A 22,161-nucleotide genomic window follows, 5' to 3' on the forward strand; every position below is an offset into this window, starting at 1 on the left:
TATCAACAGCAGTAGGGTCTTGTTCTAGCTCAGGGTGACCTGGATTTCACTATGGAGTCTCAGGGTGCTGTTGAACTCATGGCGATCCTCCTACCTTGGACTCACGAGTGCTGGGATTAAAGACGTGTGCCACGACGCCTGGCCAGTTTTCTGCTTTTGATATAGTACTTAAGTAAAATGTAAGCATTGGGAGAATCTGAAGGAAAAGTATATAGGCCACTCTCTCACTGCAAGCTAAAGACACACGTAACAAAAGAGATTAGAAGCAGAAGATTACAGTTTTGATTCCTTACCTCCCTTTTTCTAGAAAGGCAATAACATGACATCTCTGGATGTTATTACTGAATGTGGTGGGAAGGGCTAAGAACCAGTCCCTAAGTAGGCTTTCTGCCTTCAGAATTTGAACTGAGAGACAGGCTGTAAAATGAGTCCTATTCTAACAGGATTAAAACGGATTCTGAAGTGGGCAGTCATGGCCATAGGGAAAGCAGCATTCAGCCTGCCTATCTATACACATACATACATACATACATATATGGCTTATTAATTACTATTAATTACTAATGCCAGGCAAGGAAACTCATGCTTGTAATTCCTACAATGAAGAAATTGAGGAAGCCAAGGCAAGATTTCTAGAAGTTCAAAGCCAGCCTGGGCTACATAGTAATAGCTTATAACCCCATCATTTGGGAGGCAGAGGCAGGATATCAGGAGTTCAAGCTTAGCTTTAAGTAGTGAGAAGCTGAGGCCACCCTGGGCTACACATGAAAAAACGTTTCAAGAGAGGGGAAAAAAAAAGATGTATAGTGCTTACCTCATTCCACAGGACAGCAGCAAGATGACCACAGGCACTACCACTATATCTCTTTCTGTGCACCTACTATGTGGTGGGTTCCCATAAGCATGCAAATGAAGTCAAATGAAAACAAGCAAAGGCAATCCAAAGGTTGGGTGTTTTGTTTTTAATTGTTTTTGCTAACATAAGATCAGAACTATCACAGTGACTCAGTTCTAGAACTTATCCATTGCCAAGATTATGCTAGTGATGAGACCAAGAGTGGGCAGAAGGTCTTTGCCTTCAGTCACCTCTTCTCAAAGCCACAAACATCTTCCACAGGGCATTAAGATATATCTGCTGTCCAAGAGCCTTCTTGATCCTTCTGTCTCTGTACGAGGTAATGGCTCCAGGACTGCCATGAGATTGACAGGGTAAAGCTTCCTTTCACATTCCCAAGGGTGTGGTTTGAGGAATGTGATCTAGACTCCAACCCCTTCCTTTGTTGGCTATACTTCAAAGTAGAGATCAGTGCTTTTTTCTCCCCTTCACCAGTTTTGAAGTTCTTCAAAATACATAGTCCAAGCCTCAGAAGTCACCCATGGGGTGCACATAGGAGTTACCAAGGCAGAACAACTTGAGTTTTTCTTTGGTCCCAGTACACAGGGAGCAGCCCCTCCAATGTTGTTCAAGCTGTCCTAAGTCATGCATGATTGTTTAGGGCCCTCTGCCAGACCTAAATGATCCCTCAAAGCTTCACAGAGCCCCAGTCTTACTATCCTTTGCCTTTTGGTGGTTATAATCCTATCTACAAAGCTATCAAACTCTTGACCGCCTTCAGACTTCAAACCTTCTTAAATTCACTGAATGCCTTCTGAATTTCAGAATGCAGTCACCAACCACAATACAAACATGCTGCCTCACTATGTGAATCAATGAGAGCAGTTCTTCAGTCCAGTGAGGTCATGGGATTTAGAGAACTCTCTTCACATCTGTTACACACATCCCTCTGACCTGAGACTTCAGCACTATGTGTTCTCTTCTTGGCTCAACTAAGATTACTGGTGAGGGTCTAGGATTGAACACAGGTGGCCTAATGTGAATACACATGCCCTGTGAACAGTCACACTTGAGATGCCTATCTTTCATCTTGACTGGAAATGTTTTCAGTGTGTGAGGGAAGAGAGCCTACACTGGAACACAAGCATAAAGCCAAACCCCAAGCTATCATTGCACTCTAAGTCTTGTGAAGAAGTAATGACGGGCTCATGGCTCCAATTTCAGGGTCCACATCACTAGGAACTATGATCTGCAGGGCTCAGGCTAGCATCAGGAGTTTCACACAGAAGCCACTACAAACAATCTTCCTACCTCTAAGCAGGAAGACAAAGTTATATGGAAAAGAAACAAACACTGCAACTAAAGCCCAGCCTTCCTTGTCCCAATGCCTCAAACTTCCCGAAATGGCCAAGATATCACCTTAGCTGAACTACCTCTTGGATTCCAAACACAGGACTGTCAGGGTTGAGGCTTCCTTCTGACTTGGCAAATTCTACTTCTCATCTCTAGCTATTAATTAACAGCTCTTCAAGTGCCAGATGCAGACCCTATAAGCCCAAACTGTGGGCACCAAGGGGTTCAAGAACATGCCTACCAGCCACTTCCTTTGCTGCTCTATCCCTCACTTTGTCTTTCTGAACCTGCAGGCTCTCTGGAGACAGGTACTGCACAAATCATGTTGAAAAAGAAAAAAATTCATTCAGAGAGCTATGTTTACCTGGTGACTGTTGTTCCTCACATCCTAGAGCTACTAAAGGGCCTGAAAGCTTACAGCCCAGTTCTCTTTGCCTTTCTCATGAAACTACAATGAGCAGTCCTACACCAACACCAGTGTTGGGGAGGAAGTGTCTCTGATCCCAGTCCTGCTGGGAAGCTGGGACTGCTGGCACCACCTTGCAGATCCAGGATGATGTTCTACCACCTGGCCTAATGGTTTCTTGAAACACAGAGGTGCAACCTTGAAGACAGTTTGTGGAAAGGTGAAAACAACTGTCTTAAAGATGTCTTCAGACCCTTGGATGGCTCCACAGGACCACACAGGCTCACCTTGATGCAGCTGGCACCAATCTAGTAAGGAGGACATATTGCTGTCATGTTCAGGGTGCTGGCGGCAGGCGCTGTGGCAGAAGAGGGATGAACAAGGGTCAAAGCTTTGCCAGGTTACCACATCCAGACCCTCTGACCCAATCATCCCATTCTCGAGAACTGATTCTAGAGTAACCTTCAACAAGAAAGAAGCTGGTTGCACAAGGACAGGCACTCTGGCACTATGTGGTTAATAAATAAAACATGACCTATGACTATGGAGCCAGGCTCACCTGGCTACTCCTGAGAACAAGTAGCTCACAGGCTCTATAAGGCTCCTCTTTACCTGTGAGACATAGATGACAGCACCTACTTCCCAGGATGCTTTGAGGATTAAGTGAGATAACTCACATACAGCATAAACAGGGCAGGATGTGCTCAACCACAAAGGTCACCTCTTAGTAGTGTTTATCACATATCAGATTAGGAAAGGAATGTAGAGAAAAAGGAGGCAAGTCATTAAGGGCAACAGATTGAAGGGAAGAATTCCTTAACTGTTCTGACAATATTACTTTTAGATCTTGGGCATTTTTAAGGACTGCAGAGGATGCCATAGATTGTTGAGCCCTGCCATTTAGGAAGAAGAAAGTAAGACAGAAAGGTGACATTTGTTTGCTAAGTCTTCTACCACCTCTTCACATTTCATACTTTTCTTTAAAAAAAGTATGAATTAAAAAAAATATCTATGGGGGGCATAAAATGGCTGCACCAAGGCCTCTAGCAACTGCAAATGAACTCCAGGAGCATGTGCCACCTTGTGCATCTATCTGGTTTATGTGGCTACTAGGAATTAAATCTGGGTCCTAGGGATTCATAGGCAAGTGCCTTAACTGCTAAGCCATCTCTCTCCAGCCCACATTTCACACTTTAGAAACAGCTAGAATAGCAAAGGAAAAAAGATGGAGGACACAGGACAGGAGGAATGAAGGAGTTTGACAAAACCTCAAAGGATCAACCTATAGAGCCCCATAGCAGAGCTGCAAATAGGAAGTTGCTGTCCTCATGCTGAAAAGGACTACTTGCCCAGGGTCCCCTGTAACACAAAGCCCAGTGTCATGGGAATCAGATAGAGCAGGGCCTTCCACCCTGCTAAGACCATGGTGTCACTGTCTCGAGGACAGAGAGCTTGTGACTGTGAGCAAGAAGTACATTCCTAGACCTCTGATGCAGGACACAACATAGTCCTCTCTTTCCTTCTGTCAGGACACAGACATATTACCCTCAAGGAAACACTGCACTGTCACAGTCCTAGTCAAAGTTTGCTGGTATTTTTAATCTTTTTAAAATTCACTCCACTCAAATATTAAGTAACCTCAAAATTAAAGCACCTGCCTGTGAAGCCTAAGGACCCTAGTTCAAGGCTCAATTCCCCAGGACCCATGTTAGCCAGATGCACAAGGGGACGCACGCATCTGGAGTTCGTTTGCAGTGGCTGGAAGCCCTGGTGCACCCATTCTGTCTCTATCGGCCTATTTCTCTCTCTGTCGCTCTCAAATAAATAAATAAAAATAAAATAAAGACAAAAAAATTTAAAAAGTAACCTCAAAATTATTTTTTTGAGATGAGGTCTTATGTAGTCCAGGCTGCCGTCCAACTTGATACATAGCTGAGGATGACCATGAACTTTTGATCCTTCTGACTTCTAAAGTGTTGGGATCACAAGTGTATGCACCATGCCAGATTTTGTGTAGTGTTGTGGACTGAACCCAGAGGTTTTATGCATGCTAAGCAAATACTCTTTGAGTCAACATTTCTTGCTCTGAATTGTTGGTTTGCTGTTCTTTGCTGTACTTGCCATGAACTTCCAGAAAATTCTTCTGTCTCCACTTTTCATCTCACTATTAGCATCAGCATGCTGAGATTATAGAAAATGTTATCCATTGAGCCATCTCCCAAAGAATTGTTTTTAAAAGCTTAAATGAACTACTATTAACACACAAAAAAAAGGTTAACAAATGCTAGGCTTAACAGTCAACACCTGTAATCTCGGCATTTGGTAGGCTGAGAAAGGAGAATCCTAGAAGACCAGTCTGGGCTATATATAGAGTGAGATCCTATCTTAAAACAAAAACAGCCAGGCGTGGTGGCGCATGCCTTTAATCCCAGCACTTGGGAGGCAGAGGTAGGAGGATTACTATGAGTTCGAGGCCACCCTGAGACTCCATAATGAATTCCAGGTCAGCCTGGGCTAGAGTGAGACCCTACCTTGAAAAACCAAAAAAAAAAAAAAAAAAAACCCAGAAAAATCAATTTCTAATTAGCAACTGTGGTACTTTGAATAGATAGCTCCCAATATATTCAGTGTTTTATTAGTTTGTAGTTTGCATCTGCAGCCATCTGACTGGAGGCAGTGTCACTGAGTGGATCTTAAGGTGTGGTGGTGGGTTTGAGATTTCAATCTAAAGATAAAGTATGCCTAGCTGGAGTTCCTGAAGTGTGCTGTGCTGTGTGGCTTTTTAGGCTTGGGCCTTTCTCTCTCTGTGTGTTTGGTCCCTGTGAAGGCAGGCCAGCTTCTTCTGCCATTATAGAACTTCCCCTGGATCTGTAAGCTTCAATAAACCCCTTCCTCCATAACTGTGCCTGGTCTGGAAGTTCATCTCATTGAACTCGAAGCTGTCTGCTACAGCAACTATGCATGCGTGGATGTATGTATGAATGTGTGAATTTCCAACTGTTCCCCAAATATCAAAATGTTTTGCCAGGATGATTGGGCACATATGTTTACTTCAATAAGCGTGAAATAATAAATTAGGGCTGGAGAGATGGCTCAGCAATTAAGGTGCTTGTCTGCAAAACTTAAAACTGAATTCAATTCCCCAGCACCTACTTAAGCTCTGGCTTAAGTAGTAGTGCACAAAGTGGTCCATGCATCTGGAGTTCGTCTGCAGTGGCTAGAGGGCCTGGTGCTTCCATTCTCTCTCTGCTTGCAAAAAAGTGAATAAAAATATTTTAAAAATATAACTATATATGATGGTGTATACCTATGATCCAGCACTTAAGAGGCCTGATGCTGGGGGACTGTGAGCCTAGACTCAATAGTGAGGCCCTGCTTCAAAAAGAAAAGAGAGCTAGAAAGATGGCTTAGCGGTTAAGAAGCTTGCCTGCGAAGCCTAAGGACCAAGGTTCAATTCCCCAGTACCCATGTAAGCCAGATGCACAAGTTGCCACATGCGTCTGGAGTTCATTTGCAGTAGTGGCTAGAGGCTCTGATGCATCCATTCTCTCCCTCATAAATAATGAAATAGGAAAAAAGGAAGAAAAAGTGGGGGAAAAAAATGGCTGGAGAGATGGTTTAGCACTCAAGGCACTTGCCTGCAAAGCCAAAGGACCCATGTTTGATTTCCTAGGACGCATGTAAATCAGATGCACAAGGTGACGTGTACATCTGGAGTTCCTCTGCAATGGCTGGAAGCCCTGGTGTGTCAAATCTCTCTATTTCAAATAAATAAATAAATAAAAATAAAATATAAAACAAAATAAACATTCAAAAAATTTTAAACTACCTAAGCTTAAAATTTTTCATTTTTTATTTTTTTGCACACACAGAGAAAACAAGACACAAAAAGAGAGAATGGGCATGCCAGGGTATCTACCACTGCAAACTAACTCCAGATATATGTGCCATTTTGTGTACCTACTTTACATTAGTACTGTGGAACTGTATCTGGGCCATCAGGCTTTGCAAGCAAGTGCCTTTAACCACTGAGCCACCTCTCCAGCTTCTCCTTATCCTTTATTTATTTTTTGAGGTAGAATCTCACTATAGTCCAGGAATTCATTATATATTCTCAAAGTGGCCTCAAACTCCCAGCAATTCTCCTACCTCTGCCTCCCAAGTGCTGGGGTGTGTGCCACCACACTCAGCACATGTCAATTTTTAAGAGAATCTCACAAGGTTATGGGTACAATGCCGCATGATTTTTAGTTTAGTTTTGTTTTATGTTTTCAAGGCAGGTCTTGCTGTGGCCCAGGCTGACCTGGAATTCACTATGTAGTCTCAGGGTGGCCTCAAACTCATGGCAATCCTCCTACCTCTGCCTCCTGAGTGCTAGGATTTAGGTGTGTGGCACCATGTCCAAATATTTTTAAACCATGAGGCCATGGCAGGAGGATCTCAAATATAAGAGGAAGGTGGCCTGGGTTACATATGGAGACTCTTTCAAAATACAAAGAAAGTTTTAGCCAGCATAGTGTATACCTATAATCTCAACTACTTGGGGGACTGAAGTAGGATGATGATATGTTTGAAGACACCATGGAAAATTCACTGAGATCCTGTCTCAAACATAAGAAAACAAAACTGGGCTGTAATTTAGCTCAGCATTCTAGCACGCAGAGTCCATCTCCAGTGCCAACACAAAAAAAATCTACATGATAAAAGATCCTGAAATGAAAGTTAAAAAGCAAACATTCAATATGTAAGGAAAAAAAAAAAAAGGGGGGGAAGCACACTGAGAATGTAGCTCATTTGTAAGAGTGCCTTCCTAGCGTGCATAAGACTCTGAGTTCAATCTTATGTGCCAAAAAAAAGGAAAGGAGGGGAATGGAGAGATGGCTCAGTGGTTAAGGTGCTTGCCTGTACAACCTAATGGCCAGGGTTTCATTCCCTAGTACACACATACAGCCAGATGCACAAAGCAGCACAGGTGTCTGGAGTTCATTTGCAGCGGCTGGATGCCCTGGGTACACCTATTCTCTGTCTTTCTTTTCTCTCACTGTGCTTGCAAATAATAAACAAATAAAAATAAAATATACGCAACTGAGTAAAGGATTAGCACCTGAACATATAAATCAAGTCACTATAAATCAAATAAAGAATATAACGAGAAGTTCCTAAAACAGAACCTCAGGAGTAGTCAAGAAAATAGACATTAATACACAATTTTATTTTCACCATTGGTCTAATAAAATAAAAAATTTATTTCCACAATTGGCGAGAAAAAAAAAAAAACCCTGAAGACAAGTAGTCAACAGGTGGCTAGGTGTTAGGTGTAACTACCCTCCTCTTACTGATGTCTACCTTTGAGAACTGCTCCAGAGGGATACAAGAATCATGAGCAAAGGTGCTCAAAGTATCAAAATAAAGCATAATCCAGGTTGAGGTCTTAGCTCAGTAATAGAATGTTTGCTTAGCTTGCCTCAGTCCTTTGCACTAAGAAAGAAAAAAATAGCATGACCTAACCCTCTAACCTATGAAGGGATACCAAGACAATGAGATACACTTTTATCTATTCACACAGTGAAACACAGCCTCTGAAATGATATATACAGGTCTCAATGTAACCAACAAAAACAAAGCTACAAGGGCTAGAGAGATAGTTCAGTGGTTAAGGTACTTCCCTGCAAAGCCTAACAACCCAGGTTCAATTCCCCAGTACCCACATAAAGCCATATGCAAAAAGTGCATCTGGAGTTCACTTGTAGCTGCTAGAGGTCCTGTCACACCCATTCTTTGTCTGTCTGTCTCTCTTCTCTCTATTCCTCTCTGTTTGAAAATATATATTTTTTAAAGGTAGTTATTTTTAGCCAGGTGTGGTGGTACACCCCTTTAATCCCAGCAGTTGGGAGGCAGATGTAGGAGGATTGCCATGAGTTCGAGGCCACCACCCTGAGAGTAAATAGTAAATTCCAGGTCAGCCTGGGCTAGAGCAAGACCCTACCTTAAAAAGCCAAAAAAAAAAAAAAAAAAAAAAAAAGCTAGTTACAAAATAAAAATAAACCATAGTTTGTTTTCTCCTTTATAATTTTTTTTTCCTATTTATTTACTTGCAAGGCAGGGCTGAAGAGATCTGGCTTGGTGGTTAAGACACTTGCCTGCAAAGCCAAAGGATCTTGGTTCGATTCCCCAGGACTCACATAAGCCAGATGCATAAGATGGCACATAGGTTTGGAGTTTGTTTGCAGTGGCTAGAGGCCCTGGCATGCCAATGCTTTCTCTCTCTCTCTCTCAAAGGAAAACAGAAAAGATACATTATTTATTTGTAAGGAGAAAGAGAACAAAAAGAGTGAGTATGAGTGCATTGGGCCTCTTGCATTCGAACTCCAGATGCATGCACCACTTTGTACATCTGGGCATATGTGGGTACTAGGGAATTGAACCTAGGCCATCAGGCTTTGCAAGCAAGTACTTAATTGCTAAGCCATCTCTCCAGCCCCATGATCCCTCTCCCCAGTTTTAAATACTTATTTATTTGAGAGAGAAAGAGGCAGAGAGAATGGGCACGCCAGGGCCTCCAGCCACTGCAAACAAACTCCAGATGCATGTAACCTCTTGTGCAACTGGCTTACATGGGTCCTGGGGAATCGAACCAGGTCCTTTGGCTTTGCAAGCAAACACCTTAACTACTAAGCCATCTCTCCAGCTCTCTCCCTGTTTTACTTAATGAGTGTGACTAAGGGGGGGGGGGGAGGGAGGGAGAGAGGGAGGGAGAGAGAACGGGCATGCCAGGGCCTTAGCCACTGCAAATGAACTCCAAATGCATGTGACACCTTCTGTATCTGGATTACATGGGTCCTGAGGAGTCGAACCTGGATTCTTAGGCTTTGCAGGGAAGTGCCTTCCTTAACTGCTAAGCCATTTCTCCAGCCCATGATCTCTTTTTGTCCAAAATAAATAAGGCTCCTCGTAAGTGGTGGTGCACACCTTTAATCCTAGCACTCGGGAGGCAGAGTTAGGAGGATCACCATGAGTTTGAGGCCACCCTGAGACTACATAGTGAATTCTAGGTCAGCCTGGACTAGAGTAAAACGCTACCTCGAAAAACCAAAAAAAAAAAAAAAAAAAAAAAGGTATTTAGGAACTATTGAATGTAAAATGTAAAGCACTCATCTTGACACTCAGACAGAAGAGCTTAAGGAATGCCTCATGTACTATTGTCGGCCAATAGTACTCAGGATCCTCAGTGTCCAGCAGGTTAACATGGTGGGAAGAAGGACTGGGCTGGCCTGCAGCTAGGAAACGTGTACAGCACCTTGCCTATACACAGAAAGGCCTGGCTAAACAGACCCTTCTGTAGAAAAGGACATACAATATTGACTGGTCCTATATTTGTTTAGCCTCTAATTTTTGGGTGGCTCCTCGGACTAATATTTTAAGATGAAGAACATTTGACTTGAAAAGGTACTGATGGGAATCAGATTGGCTAAGAGGAATCACAGCTTCCTAGGTGAGTTATAAGACCTAGTTGTGCCCTAAAAAGATAGAAATGAAGGTTTGGAAGAAGGCTCAGTGGTTAAAGGTACTTAACTTAATTGCAAAGCTTCACAGTAAAAGTCTGATTCCCCAATACCCAGGTACAGCCAGATGCACAAAGTGGTGCATGTGTCTGGAGCCTGTAGCAGCAGGGGGCCTCGGCGCCCCCATACATACTCTCCTCTTTCCCTCCCCTCTCTTAAAGATAGCAAATGACAAGGTCTGGAAGCAGCCTCTACTCACAACCACTGAATGACAAAACAGAGTGTGAGGAGAAAGATGGAGAGGCAAAGTACACAAATACAAGTACACTAAAATATTTTATGTCGGGTGTGGTGGCACACACCTATGATTCCAACACTTGGGAAGCAGAGGTAGGAGGATCGTCATGAGTTTGAGGATATCCTGGGACTACAGAGTGAGTTCCAGGTTATCATGGGTTAGAGTGAGACCCTACCTCAAAAAAAAAAAAATATATAAATATATATATATATATATATATATATATGCCACTGTACACTCAAATATTATAAGCTTAATCCTTACAACAGCCAGGAAGTATTACAGAAAAGGAAACTCAAAGAGGTCCATGCATTGCTCAAAGTGACAAAACTATATAATATAAACCCCAGATTCTGAATTTGACTCTGGTGTGCTTCCAAGTCCAGTGCAGTAGCAGCTCTGATCAGCTATTTGGCTGGTCTCAACTTTCCCATTATTGGATCCTGCTTCCCTCAGTCTTCCCGAGCAGCCTCACCTGTGAACTAGAAGGTAGCACCTGGGAGGTGGGCTCTTCTGATGCTGCTGCTCCTGACCCCATAGGGCTTAGTGTGGTGATTCTGCTCGGCTGGCCACGGAGTGTCAGAGTAATGGTGGTAGGAACTTTCAAGCCTGAGAGAGAGAGACACACAGATGGGTTTTGGTTATGCTGTTATTTTATGGGATACTTTCCCTTTCTGGAGATTTTCCCACATAACACGCACCCTCAGTCTCCTCCCTGGCTGGGTGTTCTATATGCTCTACTGGTCAATCTGAAAGATGGCAGGAAAAAGCCTGTTCTCTCAACCTTTCTGGGAGTTGGGCCCACACAGCTGATTCTAAGAATCAATGCAAGGACCCTGTGGGGCTGTTTTCAGACCTTGCTCATGTGATGTCAGCAGATAAATTCTGGGGAAGATCTCAATTTTGGAGTCCCCACAGTTCTCATGAAACTCACCTGATGCTTGGTTAGAGATCTGGGCCAGGCCAGGGAGGCTGCTTGCCAACTTAGCGAGGCCCCCATTGGTCAGCAGCTGGTGGATGGCTGTGGGCTTCCCACCAGGGGTGGTACCCAAGGAGGAGAGAGTGGTGGCCACAGGAATGGTACGGACAATGGTGCTGGTGCCCGTGGTGATGGCACCCAGGCTCTGCATGGGGGTGGGCAACTTCACACTGGTGGCCTGTTGGACACACAAGCCCAGGTGATCAGAAGCTGCTGGCCAACAGCAACATTCAAGCTTGGAGGGCCCACAGCATACTATTAAAAGCTAAAATGTACTGAGTGCCCACCACATGCAGGGTACTTCTCCAGGCATTTTGCATATATCACGTTCTTTAATGCTCTTAACTCTAAAGCAAGAAACCCGACCAAGGGTACACAGTAAGTAAGTAGTAGGCCTTAATCTCTGGTAGCTCTTTAGCTGTGTAATTAGAAGGCTATCCTTGATCTACTGCCTCCAGACATAGTCTCCTTGCCAAAACCAATTAAACTGAGGAGTCCTCCTTTTCCACACTTGCCCAGCCAAGTGGAAAGCAGATGTGTACCTGTGGGACTGGCCCTGGGGAGGGATTTGCTGGGAGGCCAGAGGTCTTGCTGCTGATATCCTGCAAGCTGAAGCTGAGGCCTTGGAGTAGGCTGCTGGCTGATGTAGCCCCTAGGAGAAGACATAGCAGGTTTCAGCAGAGGTCAGTCACTCACATGTACCCACAAGCAACCACTGTTCACCCTTAACAACTAAACCTCTTGGCCTTGGGCACTCCCAGAAGGGTACCAGGAGAGTATCCCCAGTACAGTGGATAGGATGTGAGGAAAGATATTATACCAGACACTGCCTTAGATTTGCATAACACACCCCCAATCTGCTTCAGACCATCAGTCCTGAATTTTTTTTTTTTTTGAGGTAGGGTCTCACTCTAGCCCAGGCTGACCTGGAATTCACTATGTCATCTCAGAGTGGCCTGAACTCATGGTGATCCTCCTACCTCTGCCTCCCGAGTGCTGGGATTAGAGACATGCGCCACCACACCTGGCTTCAGTCCTGAATTTTGAACTGTGTTAGGAAAACAGAGAGCTTGAACCCCGCTTTTCAGAAACCTAAGTCTCCTTTATTTATAGGAAAGTGGAAGGATTAAGCCAAGTGGATTCAGATGCCTGACATCACCTTACACAATCCAACATCCTCAAAGCAAAGAGGAAGGACTTTCTGAAGGACAGGAACATCTGAATGGCCCATCCCTGTAGGCTCAGGTTACCAGCCCTTCCATACAGGGTGGGATCATAGAAAGTGAGGGACAAGTACAGACAGAAAAATGTTGTATTTTGCTAATGTCCAGTATAACACCATCTCCAGGTGTTTTTTTAAAAAAAATTATTTATTTATTTGAGAGACAGACAGAAAGAGGTAAACAAAGTGAGTAAATATGGGCATGCCAGGGCCTCCTGCCACTGCAAATGAACTCCCTATGCATGTGCCACTTTGTGCATCTGGCTTTACATGAGTGTTGGGGAATCAAACACAGGCCATCAGGCTTTGAAAGCAAGCACTCTTAACTACTGAGCCATCTCCAGTTTTATTCAGACATATTTAAAACTCCAAAATCAAACAAAATACATATATTAGCCATCCTCATAGTACAGGACACAACCCTAGCAGTTATCAAGGTCAAGAAACTCCTGTAGCCGGGCATGGTGGCACACACCTTTAATCCCAGCACTTGGGAAGCAGAGGTAGGAGGATTGCTGAGAGTTCGAGGCCACCCTGAGACTATACAGTGAATGCCAGGTCAGCCTGAGCCAGAGTGAGACCCTACCTCGAAAAACCAAAAAAAAAAAAGAAAAGAAAAAAGAAAAAGAAACTCCTCTTACCTAATGCCAGCAACCTGCCAGCATCTATGACCACTGGGAGACCAGAACACACCCCTCCAGATCTGGCTCCACAGCTACTATTCTATGACCACTTTCCAGCAGCTGATCAAAGATCAAAAACTGTTAGGAGTGTGTGTGATGGGCTACAAGATACCTGGGAGGGAGCTGCCAGGAGAGGTGGCCACCAAGCGGCTCTGGAGCGTGTGCAGGGCATTGGGTGTGGTATTGCTGGAGACCACTGATGGGACTGGGCTGGCTGCGACTCCACCTTCAGAAGAACTTGGCCTGGAAACAAAGAAAGGCGCCCTGTCAACCAAAGACCAGAGGGAAGCAGACCAGAGCAACATGGAGAGGGTCCAGAGTAAGGTCCAGCAACTTTTTTTTTTGTTCGTTTGTTTTTGTTTTTCGAGGTAGGGACTCACTCTAGCTCAGGCTGACCTGGAATTCATTATGTAGTCTCAGGGTAGCCTCACACTCACGGTGATCCTCCTACCTCTACCTCCCAAGTGCTGAGATTAAAGGTGTGTGCCACCACACCCCGCTCAGCAACACTTTTAATTTTATACAGGACAGAATTTTCTGGGTTTTTTTTGTTGTTCTAGCTTCCGATCCCCACCTCTATTGTCCTTAATATCAGGCCTAAAAAAACTCAGACCTTAGAGCAAAACCAGAGATTCTCTACAATATGTCAAGCAAGGACTCTGAATTGACTCATATGAAAGACAAAGATCAGAAAGAAGTTACATGCCCATAACTGACAGATTCCAGAATCTATCAACTTTTCAAAACACTAAATGAACCAGAAAAGGGGTGTAGGGAAAGGAGGGACTAGAGGGAGACCAAGGAGCGGACTCACTTGGCTGTGGTGAGAAGCCCGGTGAGCTCCTTAGCCCCTGCTGAAGCCCCCAATGTCATGGTGATGGGCTTCCCTCCTGCAGCTGCAAAACAGAAACCCCCCAAACCACAGGTCAGTCCTACTTTGCCCCTACCTTTCTGAGTTTTACAAGCAAGGTTAAATGCATAATGTTATGGCCAAAGATTAGAAGAACAGCTATTGAAGGAAATGTGGAAATTATTTTTTTCCTTCCATTTTCTAAGCATGTTATCATCTTTATTTTTTTTTTCCTGTATTTTATTTTTATCACTGAAGAAGAAAAAAAAACACAGCAGCAAGTTTGGTGTTGGCTTCAATAAGACTGAATAGTTAATCGTTAACATACCCACTACACTCCAGAATTGAAGGCAACACAGTTCATTATCTTTCATTAAAATCAATAAGAACAAAATAAATAATGCTCTGAATGGCCCTACAACTCCTCCCCCTACTCTGCCTTCCCAGCCTTCATTAAGACAAGGTTACTGCCAATTGTCTTGTTATGTATAATCTCATGCTTTCTCCATTCCAGGTAACCCTCATACTGAAGCAGAGGCTGAGCTGTCCATCCAGCAAGCAGCCTCCAACGGGGCAACCTGTGTGCCCAGGAGAGCTGGTCAGCTTTTACCAAGCATGCCATAAGAGACTCACCTTCAGGGGCTCCACTTTGGGAAGGAGTACAAGGTCCTCCAGCTGTGTCCCCTTGGGAGATCAAAGACACCTTGATCTTTGGCCGCTTGGAGGTCTTAGTGCCAGGAAGAGGACTGGAAGGGTGGTGCCGCTTCAGTTGAACCCTCAGCTCTTCTTTCTCTGCCTCCTCTGTTGGTTCTGTTGAAATGGGAACTAAGAGGTGGAGTTGGGGTAAGATCTTCCATAAGCCAAAATAACCCAATAGGTACTAACAGTCAAGCCAACAAGGAACAGTCATGTGGGAAACACAGAAGAGACACTCTAGATATAGGACACATGTCACAGTCCCACCTCAGGCCCCATCTGTGGTGGATCCCACTCCCCCTTCTCAGAGATGGCGCCAACCCATCCACCACTTTGTCCTGAAGTTGGAAAGGAAAGGGCTTTGAATTGGTGGGAACAAAAGGACAGAAACACACTGATGCTTCCTTAGCAAGACCAACAACACAAAACAGAGGGACTCACCACAGTGACCCTCAACAGCCTTTCTAGCCTCCAGGAATGTTTTCATTTTCCTGCTGTAAGCTCTCCCTTATACTGTCCCCCACAGCTGAGGACAGTAAAGATTCTGTAAGGAATGCATGGAGAAACAGCTACCTACCCCTCTGCTAGGTTGAGAGTCCACTTGCCAAATGCAGGCAGTGAGAGAGACTGCTGTTAGAAATTCAGGCTGGCTCTCATTTGCTACTAGGTGAGGAAGCATCTCAGTTCCTGCTGAGGTAACAGGGTAGCAATGGCCCATCTCACAACCTCGTCCCCAAGTCTTCTGTAATAGTAGAGTATCCACGTACATGGGCTGCCCCCTCCACTGATGCAAACTGATCTTTGTGTATACAGTCAAATCTTTTGTACTCAAGTTATCCTTTAAGATCCCCCAGTTTCCCTCTATTTGCTCGTAGAAGTCTCCTTTAGTTCCTCTTAGTACAGGCAAGCAGGGCTGGAGTGAGAGGAAAGCAGCAGTCCAGTGAGCACGGGGGCAAGCAGCCCTTGCATGGAGGTACAATGAGGGTATTACCAGCCAAAAGGACTGCTTAGGGAATATATGTATGTGCTAGCTACAGTGAATGGAGGAAGAAAAAAAGTGGGTAGTGCCTGGCGTGCTTGTAGCAGTCAGGATGAAAACAGGAATACAGAGATAGGGAGAAAACAGAAAGGACATGCAGGCTCACAGGAACACAGAGAAGCAAGCCAAGAAGTATGGTAGAGAACAGTAAGAAAAGGAAAAGGAAAGCAACATTAGAAGCCAACAGAAAGAAGGGAGAAGGGGGAAAGGCTACAGCAAAGGGCAGTAGACAAAAGATGGAAACCAGAGGGGGTGGGGGAAGAGAGCGACAGGGATGGAGTGCAGTGAGCCCAGGCGAGCAAGTGAAAGAGCCATACTCACCAAAGAGACAGGAGGAGGCGCCAGGAGGAAATGCTTTCCTCACCAGCATGTTTTGTTTCAGAAAAGCAGCAAACTGAGCTGGAATGAATCAGAAAGAATTACAGAATCATAGCAACTAAAGAAAGGAGAAACAGAGTAGGAATTAAGAAAAAGGAGAAGCCAGGTGTGGTGGCACACATCTTTAATCCCAGCACTTGGGAGGCAGAGGTAGGAGGACCACTGTGAGTTCAAGACCAGCCTGAGACTACATAGTGAATTCCAGATCAATCTGGGCTAGAGCAAGACCCTATCTTAAAAAAAAAAAAAAAAAAAAAGCAGGGGCTCTTTCTGAGGATACTACATACAGAGTTCTGAAACCTGACTGTGCTACTACATACTAGATGAATCATCTATCAACTGAAAGAATATATATATACACATCTATACACACACACACACACATATATATATACATACATACATACAAGTATATATATTATATATATACATACTTGCTTCATGGGGCCATCATCAAGAGCCAATGCACTAAGGCAAGTCAAGTGTAAAAAGGGGGAGGGGGTAGTATATATTAAGGGCTCTGTCTATATTAGTTATTATTTTTGTTTTATTTATATTTATTTATAATTTTTTTGTTCATTTTTATTTATTTATTTTTGAGAGTGACAGAGAGAAAGAGGCAGAGAGAGAGAGAGAGAGAGAGAGAGAGAGAGAGAGAGAATGGGCACGCCAGGGCTTCCAGCCACTGTAAACGAACTCCAGACGTGTGCGCCCCCTTGTGCATCTGGCTAACGTGGGTTCTGGAGAATCGAGCCTAGAACCGGGGTCTTTACGCTTCACAGGCAAGCGCTTAACTGCTAAGCCATCTCTCCAGCCCAAGTTATTATTTTTCATTTGCCCATCAGCTCTGCTAATGTGGTCCTATAGCTATTGCTGTCCCCATTGACACCTTGGGTCTTATCTTAAACCCAGCTCACTTATCAGCCACCCACAACTCCTTAGATTCTCCATTAGTCCTGCCACCCAAAAGCAAACTGTTGGCTTTGCCTTCATCAAATGTTTACAAGGATCCACAACCCAGAACTTGGCTCTAACCATCACTCAACAGCTAGGTCATAAGGCATCCATGCAGACCCTACAGGCCTGGCTTCTTTTGTTGCCTTCACCCACCCATTCAGATATCTGATCCTTATTTGCTCCACTTCACAAGAAGCCTGGGTTTAAGTTCTGGCCCCGTGGGTCCATTAAAAGCAACATAGGAGCAGGACATGGTGGCACACACCTTTCATCTCCGCACTTGGGAGGCAGAGGTAGGAGGATTGCCATTGAGTTCAAGGCCACCACGAGACTACATAGTGGATTCCAGGTCAGCCTAGACTAGAACAAGACCCTACTTCAGGGAAAAAAAAAAAAAAAAAAAAGCACAACACAGGGAAATGAAGAGCACCATCTTTTCCTCTCAGCATCCTCTAAAAGCCACCTTGAGCTGTTGCGTCATCCAAGGCACTCCTACCCCTAAGAACCTCAAATAACACATGCTCTTAGACACAATAGCAAACACCAAGAGGATTTTGCTCAAGGCTGCTCACCTGGACCACAGTGAAGAGGCAGGGGAGAAAGCCATTGTTGCTTGTTTCTCCGCACACTGAACTCTCTTTTCTTCAGTTCTTCTCATAACCCGTGGAGCTCTCTAAGCCTTAATTTCAACAATACAAATGTTCCCTAGCCTCATTGAAAACCCAAATGCAGGGGTGGGGAAATGAAAATCAGCCACTAAAGGTACTTGCTTGCAAAGCCTGCCTGCCAGGGGTTCATTCCCCAGTACCCATGTAAAGACAGATGCACAAAGTAGCACATATGTCTGGAGTTTGTTTGCAGTGCCCATTCTCTCTCTCAAATAAATAATATTTAAAGGAAAAAAAATCAGAAAGCCTAATTCAGAATCCTGGTTAACTCTGTGGAAGGCCCAGCATGGGAATTACAACTCTTCAAGAGCAAAACAAAGAAGGGCATGATGCAAGGTGTGCTGCCCAAGAAACCTGATAAACTAAGTCACCCTGTGCTCATGATCAGAAAAGTTTCCTGACTATAGGACTGTGGCTGGCTATGCTTAGAATAAAAGATGTAGCTTCTGCAGTTAATAATTAGAAAAAAAGCTAGACCACTACACATGCAATAGTGTTCTAAACCTAATATTTCCAGCACATCAAGACAAAGCTGTGCCTAGTGACATAAAGCTCCACTCCCATACAGTCGTTGGTGCTCAACTTAATTTTGCCTAGACAATAATGTGTGAAAAGTTATTTCCATAAAAAAATAGCAGATTTTATATTTTCCAGCTACCACATGACATCAATAAAGAAGAAAGAACCCCAGTGGTGCTGCTGGGCCAGGAGCCTATACCTTGGGCTTGTTTATGAGTCAGCACAGCTTCTGTCCTCTGCACATGTCTCTTTAGCAGCTGGGAGGTCCCAATCTGACTAGACTTCTGGGCAGAGGACACTGTGGTTGCTTTGGTCTTGGGACTGGAGGTGGGGCTGCTAGAAACACTGGAGAGATCCTGAGTAGAGTGAGAAAACCAAAAATGAGTCAATGTTGTTTGCATTCAACCACCATTCAGCATGTCTCCTTGGAACTTCCCTTGTAGGAACTCCCAGACATCCCCGGTGAAGCAAGGAGCCAACTATGTGTGCTCCTTTCCTGCCAGCATTATTACCTCTGAGCCTGAGGGTGAGGTGGGCAGCTTGGCAGCTGGGGAAGCAGGCCGACTGCCTCGTTCAGGTACTTCAAAGGCCAAATCTCTTCGGGTAAAGTCACGGGGCTTCTTCTTTTTCTCAGCATCTTGATCCCGAGGCTCAGAGCCTACAAGACCCTCAGTGCGAGTGAGCACTCCAGTTAGAAAGTCTACGATCTCATCCTAGTGTGAAAAAGAGCCAAAGCCTGAGTTCTCTGGACAACAGGACCCTCCTAGAAAGTGTCAAACTTCATGACTCCACCTCAGCTTTGGCCCCCAAATGTTGGGCCTTCCCCACTCACAAAGCCACACAAAGCTGAGGCTTGTAAGCAGCCAAGGTTGGAGACCAGCAGGTGCCTTTGTGAAGGGTGCTCTGGAATAGGTATATCCTACCCTTTCTCCAGTATACTCTATCCTTCATTTTTTCCTAATTCCTCACCTACAACTCCTTTATTTTTCCTTTATTTTACTTTTCTATCTCTGTCCTTTCCTTTTATTGTGCTTTAGGTCTCCAGATAGCCAAGGGAAACCCATTTCAGAGAAAAGAAGCTGTTGCCAACTAGAGCAAACCTAATGTTAACAGAAAGGAAATCCCAGCTGAGAAAAACACACAAGCCAGGCTTTAATCCTAGCACTCAGGAGGCAGAGGCAGGAGGATTGTTGTGATTTCCAGGCCACCCTGAGACTACATAGTGAATTCCAGGTCAGTGTGGGCTACAGCAAGACCCTATCTTGAACCCCCCCCCAAAAGAGAAAAATACATTGGCAAACAATTTACCTGAATACATCTGTCTACCATGCTTTGAGTCAACCCTTCTGATTTCTTCTTTGCTTTGCTTATTCTACAAGACAAAAAAAAAAAAGATTTATTTTAAAAATCATTTATTTCTTTTTAAGTTTTATTTTTGAATTTATTAGCAAGCAAGACAGAATATGGGCATGCACCACCATGTGCATCTGGCTTACGTGGGTTCTGGGGAGACAAATCTGGGTCTTAGGCTTCACAGGCAAGTGCTTTAACTGCTAAGTCATCTCTCTAGCCTTGGCTTACTTTTTAAACATTCTATGATATCCTATAGAAAAATGGATTTCTAGACCTTGGAAAGACTATAGTAACCCTCTGGCAGGTGATATAATCTCTGAACTTATTTGCATACCTGCAAAATGTGCCTCATAGTGCCTCATTCATAGAGTTGAGGTTAAGTAAAACACCAGGCATAGTGCCCAGGATGGTCTACTTAGGAAGTCCTCAACCTATGAATTAATAGGTGCAGTCTACCTGGAATTCTAGGAGTTCATCAAAAGGTCTCCCCAGCACAACTTCCAATTCTGAGGTTATTGAAATAGTAGAAGAAAAAGGTTCCTGGGTTACTTCTAAAGTGATAAAATGACCACTGATATCTATATTCCCTTCTTGGAAAGCTAGCCTTTAAAACTGGTTTTGGAGCTAAGGTAAGTAGGTAAGAGTGCTTGCTACATAAGCATGAGGGCCTGAGTTCAATCCCCAGTAACCATATAAAAAGTTGGGTGTGGCCATGCATGCCTGTAACCCCAGGGGCAGAGATAAGAAGGCAGCTGTTCTGACAGTCTAATTAAAAAACTGTGGGCTCCAGGTTCAGTGAAAGACTCTATCTCAATGAAATAAAGTGGAAGAGCAACAGAGGACAATAGCCAATGTCTTCCTCAGACACCTACCCACGTTACACTACTCAAACTGCCTCCATTTCAGCACTTAGGAGGCTGACAGAAAGATCTCAAGTCACACCATCCTAGGTCAAAAAGAGAGATTCTGACTCAAATACCAAAACCCTGCTTTCTGACTTTGGCTCCAGGAAAGCCTGGTCCCAAGTTACAGGACAAAGAACATTACTGAAACTCCAATACCAGCCAATTTTGGTTATATTTATACTCCAAAATATCAACTGAAGTTTAATACAAATAACATCTATTTTCACAATGATCTTCAATAAGGAATTAAAACTTATAAAACACCTACCCCAGTGAAAGTCTGATGACAGAGAGTCTCAAAGTATCTTCTCTCCACAAAATAACTACTAATTACGAATGGAAAAATAGTAATTCCATAGTGGAGAACCTGGGAGTAGCTACCATAATCATACAAACAAGGTAGTTATCAGGAGTGACAAGACAAATTAACATCAGGTATCCCATGATGAAATGTACTGAGATGGTAGATCACCTCTGTAGCATTCCTGACAAAACTGCACATGTTCTGAAAAAAATGCTAAAAAGCTACACTGAAAGAAAGTCTACCAGTACTCTTCAAAGGCACACACCTTTAATCCCAGAACTTGGGAGGCTGAGGCAGGAGGATCACTGTGAGTTCAAGGCCAGCCTGAGACTACATAGTGAATTCCAGTTCAGCCCTAGGCTAGAGCAAGACCCTACCTCAGAAAAAAAAAAAAACGTTAAAGTCATAGAAAACAATCCCCCCTCCAATACAAACAAACAAAAAACCACCAACCATGGTGGAAGAGCAACTAAATAACAGTATTTGCTCTTGGACCGAAACCTAGACCATAAAAAAAACATGAGGGAGATGATGAAATCTGAGCCTACAGTTAGGTAATGCTGTCATAGCAAGGTTCATGTCCTCATTTTGAGAATTATACTTTGGTTATATAGATATTTAGAAAATCTAGGTGAGGGACATATGTGATTTCTTGTGCTAGTTTTGCAGAATTTTACTTTTTTTTTAGTTTTAAAAACATTTATTTGAGAGAAAGACAGAGAGAGAGAGAGAAAAAGACAGAGACAGAGAGATTGGCACGCCAGGGCCTCCAACTCCAGATGCATGTGCCACTTTGGACATCTGGCTTACATGGGTCCTGGGAAGCACCTTAACTGCTAAGCCATATCTCCAGCCTATTTTTCTGTTTTTGAGACAGGGTCTCACCAACTAGCCCACTATGGCCTTAAACTCACTCACTCTCTCTCTCTCCTCTCTGTCTTTTTTTTTTTTTTTTTTTTTGAGGTAGTGTCTTACTCTAGTCCAGGCTGACCTGGAATTCACTATGTATTCAAGCTGGCCTCCTACTGCTGCATTCCAAGTGCTGGGATCAAAGGCAAGTGCCACCATGCCTGCCTGGCTCCTTAAATTCTTAATCGTGTTTTCTGCTTCCTGAGTACAAAGATTATAGACATGGACCACCAAACCAAAGTGCAACTTTTTTCTGCTTGGTTGCAATTTTTTTTTTTTTTTTATAAATCTGAAATGAATTAAAA

General features: G+C 43.8%; 1 protein-coding gene across 10 annotated transcripts in view; it reads right to left on the reverse strand.

Annotated features, from left to right (window-relative positions):
• Nucleotides 1–947: 947 nt before the first annotated feature.
• Kansl3 (KAT8 regulatory NSL complex subunit 3) overlaps nucleotides 948–22,161 on the reverse strand; it is a 57,653-nt gene continuing 36,439 nt past the window's right edge. For 4 of the 10 annotated variants that reach the window (XM_045147226.1, XM_045147228.1, XM_045147225.1 and 1 more), the window contains 11 exons: nucleotides 19,694–19,757; nucleotides 18,898–19,098; nucleotides 18,585–18,741; nucleotides 16,185–16,262; nucleotides 14,762–14,953; nucleotides 14,093–14,174; nucleotides 13,391–13,521; nucleotides 11,916–12,025; nucleotides 11,329–11,551; nucleotides 10,870–11,003; nucleotides 948–2,952 (listed from right to left, as the gene is read on the reverse strand). In XM_045147226.1, coding sequence (XP_045003161.1) covers nucleotides 2,932–2,952; nucleotides 10,870–11,003; nucleotides 11,329–11,551; nucleotides 11,916–12,025; nucleotides 13,391–13,521; nucleotides 14,093–14,174; nucleotides 14,762–14,953; nucleotides 16,185–16,262; nucleotides 18,585–18,741; nucleotides 18,898–19,098; nucleotides 19,694–19,757 — 1,393 coding nt within the window. In that variant the 3' untranslated portion in view covers nucleotides 948–2,931. Of the gene's footprint in view, nucleotides 2,953–10,869; nucleotides 11,004–11,328; nucleotides 11,552–11,915; nucleotides 12,026–13,390; nucleotides 13,522–14,092; nucleotides 14,175–14,761; nucleotides 14,954–16,184; nucleotides 16,263–18,584; nucleotides 18,742–18,897; nucleotides 19,099–19,693; nucleotides 19,758–22,161 lie in introns of those variants that run through there. The other 6 variants (XM_045147227.1, XM_045147231.1, XM_045147230.1 and 3 more) reach the window with 6 other exon arrangements.

Source organism: Jaculus jaculus, chromosome 4, assembly GCF_020740685.1.
Source record: "Jaculus jaculus isolate mJacJac1 chromosome 4, mJacJac1.mat.Y.cur, whole genome shotgun sequence".
NCBI lineage: Eukaryota > Metazoa > Chordata > Mammalia > Rodentia > Dipodidae > Jaculus > Jaculus jaculus.